This window comes from Helianthus annuus, chromosome 10 (assembly GCF_002127325.2).
Source record: "Helianthus annuus cultivar XRQ/B chromosome 10, HanXRQr2.0-SUNRISE, whole genome shotgun sequence".
Classification (NCBI taxonomy): Eukaryota; Viridiplantae; Streptophyta; class Magnoliopsida; order Asterales; family Asteraceae; genus Helianthus; species Helianthus annuus.
Genome location: NC_035442.2, coordinates 54175607 through 54190500, shown reverse-complemented (window position 1 = coordinate 54190500; position 14894 = coordinate 54175607). Strand labels below are relative to the sequence as shown.

At 38.6% G+C, this 14894-nt stretch overlaps 1 protein-coding gene across 1 annotated transcript; it reads right to left on the bottom strand.

Moving 5' to 3' along the window:
- Positions 1–13372: 13372 nt before the first annotated feature.
- LOC110881262 (myosin-7B-like) lies at positions 13373–14526 on the bottom strand. Its single transcript, XM_022129580.1, has 3 exons — positions 14194–14526; positions 13822–14124; positions 13373–13753 (listed from the first exon to the last, which is right to left on the bottom strand). Exons 1-3 carry the CDS (start codon positions 14524–14526, stop codon positions 13373–13375), a joined length of 1017 nt encoding a protein of 338 aa, XP_021985272.1.
- Positions 14527–14894: the final 368 nt, after the last annotated feature.

The window sequence follows — 14894 nt, the reverse complement described above, 5'->3', positions numbered from 1 at the left end:
TTTCTAATTGTCCGTAAAACATTTCCCTACATATTAGACTAAAAATCCTTGCCCCGGGTCCTTAATCCTCACGAATTTCATTACCGCTACCTTACTTATACATGCTTATTCAACCCGTTTATTCACATCAAAATACCTTCAACTTACATATCTATCCTCGTCTAACTAGATCAATACTTTATCTTAAAACTTCCATTATTTCATAACCTTACACAATTTTCTCCACATTCATAAACATAAAAACTCTATATGCATACTAAGAAGTGAGTCGGAAGTCACTTACCTTGTGCTCGCCATGTTTATGCTAGTTTCTTTGCCTCCTCTTTGACCCGTTTGCCTCCCATGATATGGTCCATCTTGACATGGTTCTTATTCTTTCAAGCTATCATATTTACAACATTGTTAGCATATATGCTCATACGTAATAACATCCATTTCCAACACATGGGTCACATTGACTTTCACTAGTCCATTATAATATACACAAGTCCTACTTTAATAATTATTTCATTCCAATTCCACATAATTTAACGTATCATCAAATAACACATGGTGATCTATTAGGCATCACATTACCTTCCTAATCACACAATCATGTTGGATAAGCCTAGTCACAACATTTCTACATTCATTGACTTTCAGAAAGTCAACTATCAAGCGACCTAAACTCCAATCTAAACACACACATACATCAAATCGTGGCATGTTAGAACATAACCATTACACTATATACGCCTCATGCTCATGTAGTAAGACACATACAACCACATTCACCTAGACTTCGCACATGCACATAAACAACTTCCAATCATATTAATATTTATGTAATCCTACATGTAGCATCATAATCCACGATTCGCCAACCTAAATCATCATTCTAATATTTCTTCTTCCTTATACATTCACGTTTTTCACAATTAATTCATAGCCATATTTAGAAAGTCGGGCAACACATGGTGTCCATTGTATCATTTAAGCATAAGGTACCACTCCTAAAGCATACTACTACCACATGATACTAGCAATTCAAATCTTCTACATGAATCATATCTAAAGCACACTTCTTTTGTTAATTCACTATTCAACACAACATTATCACTTCCTATACACGATCATTCATTGTTTACATCCAATCTCATCTAATAATTCCACCTATGCATTTCATCAAACACTTGGTGTGCATGCCATCATTTAAGCCTATAGTACAAGTATTTTATGCATTCTCTTCCTAGTTCATTACATAGATCATCAATTTCAACTAGAATCATATAACTTTTATACCATTATCTAACAATTACTCATTACATACATCAATATCAACATCACACAAGTATTGAACATACATAATCATCCATATCATCATCTCTACTACTACTACAAGTGGGTTTCACCCCAAAACATCAAATTACTCGAAACCTTGCATAATACATATTCTATTTAATGATTCTAACACCCATTCATGCTTAGTTTCATACAATTTCACGGATTTGCCCATAACCCATTTCTTAAAAGTTCACCAAATACAAATCTACAACTTACCACATGTTTGTTAATGTTGGGTGATGCTAATTCTTCATTCATGCATGATTTCCCATTCGATTTTTGCTCTGATTGGGCTGAATTTGTGTTGATGTTCTTGAGAGCTAGGGTTCATCCTTCTGCTCTTTCCCCTGATCGAAGTCACGCACACACACATCTTGTGTGTGTGTGTGATATTTTATTTAATAAATTTAGTTTCCATTTTGGCACCCTAAGTCCCTCAAGATCCACCATGTTCCCATACTTGCCACAACTTCATTCTTTTTAAATAAAACACTTTCCATTTATCCTCATTTTAACCCTTGAATTTGTTAATTGTTAGTCACAAAGATTCCATTCCTAATATTTAACTTATATCTATAACTAAGTTATCTAACTTAGTTACCATGTCATATCGAGTAAAATAAAACATGCTCAAAATTAACATTCAGGTTTTGGGGTGTTACAAATCTACCCTCCTTAAAAGAGGTTTCGTCCCCGAAACCTTGCTCATTCTTACTCTTACCTTTTCTTTGTACCCATTCAGAGTGCATAATACATTATGAATACATTCGAAATCTTGGCCTAATTTCTATTCAAAATTAATGTAATTTTACGCATTGTCCCTACCTACTTAAATTAAGCAAACTTTACCTTCACAAATACAAGAAGGTCGGAAACTTATCCAGAGCTCTTATTAGTGTCATTTTCACTTTTTATGATTTATTCCAATCTATTATTATATCGTACATATTATTTCATTATGTTCACCACGATCATACCCTAACACCCCATTACTAACGTCCCTTCTACTTACTTTCACATTCATTGAAAGGTCGGCGTATCACTATACGCATACCATAAACACTCTATATACCAATTCTTACTTATAATCGCAAGCTAAACGTTTTACTAACCTCGTTTCCATTGCATAATCCAATTGCCTGCGACCCGAATCGACCCCATTTCATTGTGAGTCATGCGATACTTGGGTTGATCGTACTTGTTCCTTGTTAAGCTTCCATTTAAATGCGTTCTTTCAATAATGTCTTGTTTAAATGAACATGGCCAACAAGCCTAGCATCAAGTTAGTATTTTCAACGATACTTACTGTTTTATATATATTCTATCAGAATTTCCACAGTTACATTCAACTTTGTTCAACATAATGTTTATTGCATTTCTTATTTTTATATTAATTCTTTCTCAACTTATTTCTCAAAACATTGGTACGTTCAACCTGTTTAAACAGGTCAATACATGACCATTACCTAACATTTTAATTTCTTTATTCTCCTTATTCATAACAGGTCGATAGATGTTCATTCCTTGGCATACTATTTCTACTCAGCCCTTCATGGTATTCAGTGTTGAATTACCTATGTCATTCCGAAATCCTTACTACAAGTATTTCACTTTACACATTGCGTCTCTTAGGTAATACTTTTCAGCTTTCATAAATAATTAGTTACCGACATCTGCAATTTGACTCTTCAAGGTCAACTGCCACTCAGTACCTAGTGTTATACAAGTATCATAGTACGCGTTGTACTTACTTTCCGTTCGAACATTCTTACAAAAATTATTTCATTACTTTAACGTTTTCTTGCAAAAACCCTTCATCCTCGTCCATACCCGAGGCACTCACTTGGGTCATAACCGTCATTCATTCTAACTTCCAAAAGCCAATCTAATTACATGTCTAGCATGTAACTCATTTCAAGCTTACCTCTTTCTACTAAGGTTTCTTGCTACCATAATAGCTTTCGTCGGTTTTTAGTTACTTAATGAATCAAATATTTCATACTATTAACTAATACTAGTTAAATAACTATCCATTTACTTCGTTTGACTTTTCAGTAGTCCATTTATAATTACATTCTGACCTATGCTTACCAACTGTCCACTCCTGACACATCCTCCTCAAGTCGAGCTATAAGCTCCTATCAAAACATAATCTTTATACATACCGATGCAAGTCGGTTCCATTAACTCATTATCCATTCCTTGTGTTGGTTATTTCTTTCCAATTCGTGGTATTGGATGATCATGCATTATGCTTACCTACAAATGTAAGACTTGAACAAACAAAACATTAAATACCGGGTTCAAATGGTAATCACCATTTGACCCGTGTGACTCATTTGCCCTTCTAACCATCTTGCATACAACGCATTTACATAAATATATAGTAAAAAGTTTAAAACATAACTTAATTAATATCCGCTTAAAAAATATTTACTTCTTCGGTCCGCATTTACTTACAAATTCGGACTTTTCATTCCACCTTTCATTCCTTTCTATGTTTTGAATCCGTCTCGCGGATTCAAACATATCATTATGATTTCATTCCTTTCGTGCTTCGAATCCGTCTCGCGGATTCTAACATATCATTCATACTTTCATTCCTGAAAGTCTTACATTCCTCTTCACCCCCACGTCCACCTACTACCTAGTTCTAGCGGACATACCGGTAACAATTATCACGGTCTCACGAACGTCATATGTTTCTTGTGTACTGGCCAGGTACACAATCCGCATACTAGTTTCGTGTCTTCATGTAATCGTCACCTTATGTCCGAAGAATTAAGTTTCGGCACGTGTAACATTTTCAAAACTTCATTGTCATTCCATTATTATATTTCACTTAAAATATTTCTTTTACTCGCTAGATTTTACCATTACATGTACTTACACATATTAAATATACATACCTGGAATCAATTTATCATACTACTTGCCTTGGTGTCGGTCCAAGACTGTACTCGCGAATCATCCTCTCCAACAACTATGCTTACCCTTCACATAACATACTGTTAGTTTTTTTTTTCATAATATACATGCTTAAATACACACTTACATTAGTTTCTACCTTTAAATTTTGATCGAGTCTTGGATTGTACGGGTTCCTTGTCACAAGAGCACTCTGGTTTGAGTTCAAGTATTTACCTCCACATACTTGATTTCCCTCAAACCATGGCTCTGATACCAACTTGTAACGCCCTAACACGCTTTTACTGAAAAGACGCAGCGGAAATTGATACCATAAAATTTCTTTCATTTAAAAACGTCTTAATTTACTCGAAGTCCATTTAAAAGTGACAATCTTACAATAATACATCATTAGATCTCAACTGCGATATGGAAACATAAACTATGTTTGCTAAATACTTATTCGAGCATCCCGTACAATCTAACTTGTGACTCGATCCTTGATCTTCACTCCTCAATGATACTCCGTGCCTCGTACAACCTACACTCACCATACCAATTCACACGTTAGTACACTTTATAAACGTATCAAGATTCATACTCTTTTACTTTCCATTCCTTCATTCCTTTATGTAAGGCGCTTCCGTCTGAGTATCCATTTCCATGGTGAGATTACAACATTGTACCTGCATTATACTTTATTCTCAAGGTACACTGTTAATAGCATCATTACTCAGTCATATTGAAAACCCATGAACATACTTACATGCCTACTAGCATACATTTATACCTACATACATGCATCCACATATAAAACGAATCATAACTATACCCATGCATACCCTCACTAGTGAAAACTATACATACATACACACATACGTACCCACGTACTTAATTCATAGCCCCGCATACTCACTCACGTATCCCGTTACTACTCACACATCAATAACACTTTTAAAATATCGTTCGGGTATACTTCAGATCTTTGAGAATGAGTTCCATTCGCACCCGTAGCTTACCAAGCCCTTTGGTAGGGTTGAGGTGCATTATAAAAACTTATCAAGGCTGGAATGGGTTCACGGGGCCCGAAATCGAAGGAAAAACGAATGATTACGAAATCTTATAAGTGCACCTGACCTCCACCGTAAGCTACGGTGGCTACCGTAGCTTACGGTGGCCACTAACACTTACGGTACATATCTACTGCCTTACGGCAGGAAGAAGGGCCCAGAACCTACCGTAGCTTACGGTGGCTACCGTAAGCTACGGTAGAGCCCAGTTCAGCCTACCATTTAAAAACTAAAACTCGCATAACTTGCTCGCTTTGCGTCCGTTTCACTTGAAACTTATTTCTAATTGTCCGTAAAACATTTCCCTACATATTAGACTAAGAATCCTTGCCCCGGGTCCTTAATCCTCATGAATTTCATTACCGCTACCTTACTTATACATGCTTATTCAACCCGTTTATTCACATCAAAATACCTTCGACTTACATATCTATCCTCGTCTAACTAGATCAATACTTTATCTTAAAACTTCCATTATTTCATAACCTTACATAATTTTCTCCACATTCATAAACATAAAAACTCTATATGCATACTAAGAAGTGAGTCGGAAGTCACTTACCTTGTGCTCGCCATGTTTATGCTAGTTTCTTTGCCTCCTCTTTGACCCGTTTGCCTCCCATGATATGGTCCATCTTGACATGGTTCTTATTCTTTCAAGCTATCATATTTACAACATTGTTAGCATATATGCTCATACGTAATAACATCTATTTCCAACACATGGGTCACATTGACTTTCACTAGTCCATTATAATATACACAAGTCCTACTTTAATAATTATTTCATTCCAATTCCACATAATTTAACGTATCATCAAATAACACATGGTGATCTATTAGGCATCACATTACCTTCCTAATCACACAATCATGTTGGATAAGCCTAGTCACAACATTTCTACATTCATTGACTTTCAGAAAGTCAACTATCAAGCGACCTAAACTCCAATCTAAACACACACATACATCAAATCGTGGCATGTTAGAACATAACCATTACACTATATACGCCTCATGCTCATGTAGTAAGACACATACAACCACATTCACCTAGACTTCGCACATGCACATAAACAACTTCCAATCATATTAATATTTATGTAATCCTACATGTAGCATCATAATCCACGATTCGCCAACCTAAATCATCATTCTAATATTTCTTCTTCCTTATACATTCACGTTTTTCACAATTAATTCATAGCCATATTTAGAAAGTCGGGCAACACATGGTGTCCATTGTATCATTTAAGCATAAGGTACCACTCCTAAAGCATACTACTACCACATGATACTAGCAATTCAAATCTTCTACATGAATCATATCTAAAGCACACTTCTTTTGTTAATTCACTATTCAACACAACATTATCACTTCCTATACACGATCATTCATTGTTTACATCCAATCTCATCTAATAATTCCACCTATGCATTTCATCAAACACTTGGTGTGCATGCCATCATTTAAGCCTATAGTACAAGTATTTTATGCATTTTCTTCCTAGTTCATTACATAGATCATCAATTTCAACTAGAATCATGTAACTTTTATACCATTATCTAACAATTACTCATTACATACATCAATATCAACATCACACAAGTATTGAACATACATAATCATCCATATCATCATCTCTACTACTACTACAAGTGGGTTTCACCCCAAAACATCAAATTACTCGAAACCTTGCATAATACATATTCTATTTAATGATTCTAACACCCATTCATGCTTAGTTTCATACAATTTCACGGATTTGCCCATAACCCATTTCTTAAAAGTTCACCAAATACAAATCTACAACTTACCACATGTTTGTTAATGTTGGGTGATGCTAATTCTTCATTCATGCATGATTTCCCATTCGATTTTTGCTCTGATTGGGCTGAATTTGTGTTAATGTTCTTGAGAGCTAGGGTTCATCCTTCTGCTCTTTCCCCTGATCGAAGTCACGCACACACACATCTTGTGTGTGTGTGTGATATTTTATTTAATAAATTTAGTTTCCATTTTGGCACCCTAAGTCCCTCAAGATCCACCATGTTCCCATACTTGCCACAACTTCATTCTTTTTAAATAAAACACTTTCCATTTATCCTCATTTTAACCCTTGAATTTGTTAATTGTTAGTCACAAAGATTCCATTCCTAATATTTAACTTATATCTATAACTAAGTTATCTAACTTAGTTACCATGTCATATCGAGTAAAACAAAACATGCTCAAAATTAACATTCAGGTTTTGGGGTGTTACAATTTGATCCTCTTCACAACAGCTGTTGTGATTTGGATGTTCAAAAATATCCGGAACTGGTCAATTTCAGTGGTATATTGGAGTTCATGAGACGTATTCCCATTCAGAAGGCGTTGACTGATCAAAGACCAGTGTATAGATCTCATATTGAACGTTTCTGGAAGAATGCCAACTACGATGAACAGAATAAAGTTATTTCTTCAGTTGTTGAAGTACATGGCAAGTTGGAGAAGATTCTGGTCACCGAAGCTCTAATTCGTGAAGTTGTTAACTTTCCTGATGAAGCAGATTCTCCAATGAGATTTCCAGAAAGAATGGTGAAGGGATGTATGTTGAGAATGGGATATCAGGGAGCATTGAATACTAGAAATTATCTGAAGTCTAAATTCACTAAGCCTTACAAGTTTTTGATTCATTGTATTCTGATGTCATTAAGTCACACCAAAGGAGGTTATGATGCAATGCGTGACTACCAAATGAATATGGTGACTGCGTTGGTACTAAACAAGAAATACAATTTTTTGCATATCATATTTCATTACATGGCAGAGAACATTACATCAAAGGTCAGGTCCTAGACGTGTCCGAGATTCGTACAGATGTTGATAGATCACGCGTATCCTGAGATCGACAGAAACATAAAAGATGATTTGTTGGTACAATCACATATGAACAAGATTACAATTACACAGCTTGTGAAGTATCACCCAAATCACCCGGAACTGAAAGTTGATGTTGCATTCTTTGGGGCTATAAAAGATGCTAACTATGCTGATCCAGATCTAGTTGAACACCAGAACTGGAGGAATGAAGCTGAGATGAAAGAAGCGGCGTATGCTGAGGAGTTGAAAGTTCTTGCAGAGTTCAAAAACACAAAGAACGAGTGGTATGTGAAAGAAACTGGGAGAAGACGCATAAAGGCGACTCCTATAGTTCAACAGGGTGAAGGATCGTCATCAAAACCTAGAAAGAAGCAAAAGAAAGCAGCAACAATATCTTTGATTGATGAACCGAAAGAAGATAATCCGGTGGTTACTGCAGAAAAGGAACAAGTGGCAGCTAGTGAAGATGATCCATTTAATACTGATGTATTGTTTGATACTGATGTTTTGGAAACAGGGCCAGAAATTGTTGCTAATGTTGAACAAGTTGTAAACGTTGAAAGTCAGAAAGAAAAAGAAAAGATTGTTGAAGACATTGAAGGAGACGATGTAGATAAAAGTACAACAAGTTCATCAAGTTCTTCAGATGTTGGTATTGACGAGATTGAAAGTAGAAAAAGAATTCAAGAAGAGACAGAAAAAGAAAAGCTGTGAAGAAAGAGAAAGAGATAGGAAAAGGACGATGATGATGTTTATGTGCCTTCTCCAGAGCATGTCTCAGGATCACAATCTTCTCCAAGAGTTAGAAAGAAAGCTGGAGGTCGAAAGAAAGTAGTTTCTCCAAAGATTGTCAAAGCCACTCCAAAGATCAAAGTACCAAAGACTGTGCTAAAAAAAAAGAAACAAACCAAGAAACCACCTACGCCACCACATGAACCAACACCACCACAATCACCTATACAATCACCACCCCGACAACCTACTCCACCACAACAATCCTCACCACCTAAACAACCAACACCTCCAAGACAACCATCACCTATTCATCAAACACCACCACAACAACCTTTTGTTACCTCACAAGAAATATTTCAAACACCTCCACTCACCTAAATGCAACCTGGTTTGTCTAGCAGAGGTCTTTATACTCCACAGGATAATCTTTTAGATGTTGGAGATTTTGATTTTGCCAACACTTCACAAGTCAGAAATGTTGAAAAGAAAGTTGAAGAAGTTGTTGCTGAGAACAAGAGGCTGGTAGCTGAAAATAAGAAAGTGTCTGATAGAGAAAGACTTCTTGAGATGCGTGTGAAGAAGTTAGAGAATGAAAATCAAGAGTTGGTGAAAAAGATTGATGCTGATCAATCAGAAATTGATATCTTGAAGGTTAAAGTTGCTGAACTTGAAGAAGAGAAAACAAGACGTGATGAACAGAATGAATACTTCAAGTTAAAGGACAAAGAGCTTGAAGCAACTAAAGTATTAAGAGATCACGAGTTCTATATGCTGAACAAAGTTGTTGAAAGTATGCTTGGAACATCGTTAGAACAAAAGTTTGAAGAGCTGCAGGTTGAAGAGTTAAGAGCTGAACGTCAAGCCAAAATAGACGAGCAAATGAGAGACAAAGGCAAAGGAGTTGAAGGAAGTTCAGCTGTGACTGAAAGATCGATTGTTCCTTCAATGATTGTTGATAATCCTGAGCCTATCACTGCAATATCTGGTTTGTTTGAGGAGGAAACACATCTTGAAGAGTTGATGGGTAACAGTGATGATGAAGATGATGAAGAGGAGGATGAAGAGGAAGATGAAAAAGATGAAAAAGTGTTTTCTGCAAGCAGTCATGGTTCTGATGATGATGATGACGACGCTGCAGGTGGTACAGGTTTGAAAGTTACAGAAGCTTCCACTGAGAAAACAGTTGATGATCTGATGAATGATTCGGTTAATGAAGAATCAGGGGAAGCAAGTGGAAAGGGGGAGTCTAGTAAAACTCAGATCGTTGAACATACTGAAAAGTTAATCTTGGGATTAGATGTTTACAGAGAAATGATGAATATTGTGGATCCTGAGTTCAAGTTTGATTTTGAAGAAGAGTTGGATACTTTTGATATCAATCAACAGCCTGAATACACGTATAAGTATGTTAAAGAGGCTGATAAGTACAACAAAGTTGAAATTGAAGACTGGAAGGATGATGAAGATGTGGTTGAAGATACTTCTAAGTATCCTACACTCATGGAGTTCTTCGCAGAAGAAAATAGAGAAGAATTAAGACAAAAAGTAGCTGAGGCGGTGAAAGATAAGAACTTCGAGAGCACTCAAAAGGAAATGGAAAAGGAAGATAGATCGAAGTGGTTCAGAAAAAGTCATGAGAGAAAGTTTAAGAGACCTTTGAAGTATTATCAGCGTGATAGAAGTGTGTCTCTCGGTGACATTATCAGTTGGGGTTACTTACCGCAAGTAAATGCTTATGCGATCAGACGAGAATGCGGAGTTTAATACTTTGAACGTTTATATGACATCATGTCATTACCTTGGTGGGATGTAGATGAACTGCCGAAGATTAGATGTTTGGATTATCCTGTTCGAAAGAATGATGTGGCTATGTGGGGTTACATCAAGTATGAGTCATTGAAAGAATTTCGTAAATGGAAGCCGCATCATCCAAAGCATGTACAGAGGGTAGATCCAGATACCGGTGTTACAGAGACTATTCTTAATGTCAAGCCTCCGAGAACAATGAAGACAATTCCAATGCCTCAGATGGAACAAGACTTTTATAAAGGCTTCATTGGTTGGGTTTATAGTTGTATTTCTACCGAAGACATTATTACTTACAGAGCAGGAGGGGAGATTCGAGAGATACATGTTTATGATCCCATGTGGCTTGTAAATTGCTCTGCGAAGGATATAGAATGCCTTTTCATCAACAAGATTCACTATCAACCAGCAGATAGAGAATAAGCGCAGCAGTTTCAACGTGTTGTTTCCCTTTGCTTTCAGAAAAGGTATCAATTCTGAGAGTAAATGGAAATCATCTTGGTGGTTGCTTGATGAGAAGATGAAAAGGAAAGCCAAACGTGAACGTCAAAATCTTGAAGAAAAGAAAGGTACATTTTTGAAGATTCAAGCTGAAGAAGAAAAGGCGAGGAAGAAAGAGAATGAAAGAATAAGAGTTGCGCTTAGCAGGAAGCCGAAGCCAAGGGAAGAGTCGTTCAGAGCTGTTTGAAGACCCAAAGACAAGACGAAGACTGCGGCTGTATCCAAGGGGGAGTTTGTTGGTGCATAATGTCTAAAGCCTGCGTCTTAGTCTTAGTTAATCAATGTATAGGGTCTAGTTTGGTTAATTATGTATTGTATAGGGGTTAAAAGTGTAATTGTATGGTTTTCATATAAAGGTTTCGCTTATATGGACATGTCCATATAAGCGAAACTATTTGTTAAAAGGTTTCGCTTGAATGGTCTGTTCACATAAGCGAAACTATTTCCCTATATATACCCTAAGTGTTTTCTCATTTTGTACGTCGATGTCACAAGTGTAGCCGACCTGCTGACCTTGTATTTCATGAAAGTTGAATGAGAAAATGGTGTTAAAGTGTATTGCTTCTGTTTCTACTCATTTCTTCTACAGTTTTGCTTTGATTCATGCCAAATATGTATTTCCACTACATATTCGGTAGGTACTAGCTCAAATTGACTCATTAGACTGTCAAACTCGGTCCTACAGTGGTATACATGCGGGACCACGCATGGTTGTTGCAAAAATCATGAGCGCTGGATATTATTAGCCAGGGATGCATGTCGACGCCCTGAAGGAGCTGCTCAAATGCGACTCCTGTCAGCGGCACTCTCCAAAGACCTTGCGCCCCAAAAATGATCTTATCCCAGTGTCCACTGCTTGGCCTTTCCAACAGTGGGGGATTGATATGGTGGGACCCTTCCCAGATGCCCCAGGAGCCGTAAAGTTTATAATCATGGCTGTCGATTATTTCACCAAGTGGGTGGAAGCCAAAGCCCTCGCATCAACCACTGCCATGATGGTGCGCAAGTTCATCTGGGAGCACATCATCTGCAGATTTGGTCTTCCACTCAAGATCGTTACAGACAACGGTACCAATTTTGCCTCGGAGGACCTTAAAAAATGGATGAAGGAAATGAAGATAGAGCACACCTTCTCATCCGTTGCGCACCCTCAGGGCAACGGTCAAGTAGAAAGCGTAAACAAAAGCATCGTGGAGGGGATAAAAGCCCGACTGGGCACAAAGCGCAGAGGTTGGGTAGATGAGCTCCCAAGCATCCTATGGGCTCATTGAACCATGCCGAAGACAAGCACCGGCGAAACTCCTTTCAGCCTAGTATACGGCTCAGAAGCAGTTATCCCGGCAGAAGTCGGTCTCCCCTCACCACGATTGACAGCAGTCAATACGATCGACAATGAAGCAGAGCGCCGTCTCGACCTGGATCTCTTGGAAGAAAGACGCGAGATCGCGCGCATTAAAGAGGCGAAATACAAAACACAACTAGAGAGGTATTACAATGCGTGAGTTCGTATTTGTACCTTCAATCCAGGAGAATACGTTTTCCGTGACAACAAAGCTTCAAACGCCGAACGCCCTGGAAAGCTAGCACCCAAATGGGAAGGCCCGTACTTGGTCCATGAGGTGCTAGGAAAAGGGGCATACAAATTGCGAACGTTGGATGGCCATATCATCCCACGCACATGGAACGCGCAACAATTGCGCAAGTGCTATATGTAATCACTTTAGGCTCACGAGCCAACCCTCTGATGAGGGCAACGCATCTACTTGTTTTTGTATGACTAGCTAAATGCCATGTATGTTATTACAATGTATGGTTGGCCTAAGCGCCTGTTTCCAAGTTAATGAAATCATACAATATGTTTTCCTACTGCCATGTTACTTCGCGAGTTATAAATGCATGTTAAACTTTTGATTAGCATGAAAACACTTCAGTAAATTATCAGCCCTTGAACTACACTTACATTTATTCGCGCTAACTTAACCAAAGTTCCGAACAACAGTGCAATTATTGTCACAAGAGACAAAGTATACATAACATCATATTCAGAAAGCGCAGCGCGCAAAGGTTACATAAACCTAACATCCATTAAATTTAGTTAAAGCGCGACCGCGCAACCCTATACATTCACAAAGCTAAACAAAACAAGGCACAAAGCCTTAAATCCCTATTCAGGTTGATCACCATCCCCGCCATCATCATCGCCTTCATCATCGCCTGCCAACTCCTCATCAGATAATTCAACCGTTTGTGGTGGATCTAGGACGGTCTTCAATCGATGACACCAGTCATCATGCTTCAGTGCTTCAGTAACCAAGTCCATCACTGGTAGAGACAAGTTATCGTAACCATTTTTAGCGCGAGCCAGCTCGGCCTTAGCTTGATTAGTCACCGAGCAGTGACTAGTGTCAAATTCTTGGCCAAACATCTCTGCAACATGTTGCGCACATTCCAAGTAACCACCCCGGTGACCAACAGCACGTGAAGCATCTATTAAAGCAGCAACGGCTGTATCCAGCTCCCCAACATTCAAGACAGAGTTGGCCATCTGTAATAAACAAAACATATAAGATAACAAGTCTTAACAAATTAAGCCAAAGTCAAGAGAAATCTTACCAGAGCGATCCCTCGGCTGCGCAGCCACTCAGCTTCCGCAGCCAAAGTGTCCACGATACCTTGGGCCTCAGAATAATTATTCTGTGCCACATTGAGAGCAGCGGTACTAATGGCTCGCGCCTCCTCAGCCTTCTGCTTCGCTTCTTCGACAGTGGCAGCTTTTGACTTTTCAGCTTCGAGATCAATCTCCAAGGACTCGCTCCTTTCGATCTGCTCATGCAGACGACGCTTTAACTCAGCGATCTCAACGTCCTTGGCAGACAAATCTCTGTCCTTGCCAGATATTTGCGCCTTAAGCTCAGCCTATAGAAAACAAGACTTAGAAAACTTTCTACAAACTGAAGCATAAGCAAGAAAAGACAGTTAACATACCTCGACTTGGTCTTGCACAGCTTGCGCATTCTCCACCTTCTTCTTCAAATCCGCAACTTGACCTTCAAGATCGGTGATATTAGAGCGAGCCGCATACATGCGCACATTGTCCTTGGCACAGATAGCCTTCCATTCAGCACGATCCTTTGAGAGGAGTTCTTCAGTGGCACGAAGTTTGTTTTTAAGGCCTTCACGGCCCCACTCTTCAGCCTTTTTATCTGTTTCGAACTTCGCTTTCTCCTCTTCAAAGGCGGCCTTCGACCTCTCAAAAGCCTTCACCTGCTTCAGCAACCGCTCGCAATACTTCTCCCATTCTTCCCTCTCCCTAACCATAGTTCGCCATTCGCGAACAATCTGATGATTAGCAGCGCGAGTGTTGGCTTCACCAACAACGTACGCATGATAAAGCGCGCTGTGGGTTCGCTCCCTTTGCCGATTCACCTCACCAAGAGGGATGGAGTTAAGAAGCCAATCGCGGCAGGGAGCGAATTCTAGAAAAGTATCCTTCTGCTTTAGGCTCCATGGATGTTGATGAAGCGCTTCACCGCGACTTTCCTCGGTATAGGACTTCTAATAAACATCTCCCAAGGTGTCCATCGGACCTATAGGAGAGTGAAACGCCTCACCCCGGCTTCCCGCGCCAGCTTGGCCAGCAACGAAGCCAGCGCTACCACCAGCAGCAGCAGTAGCCTGCTCCGTAG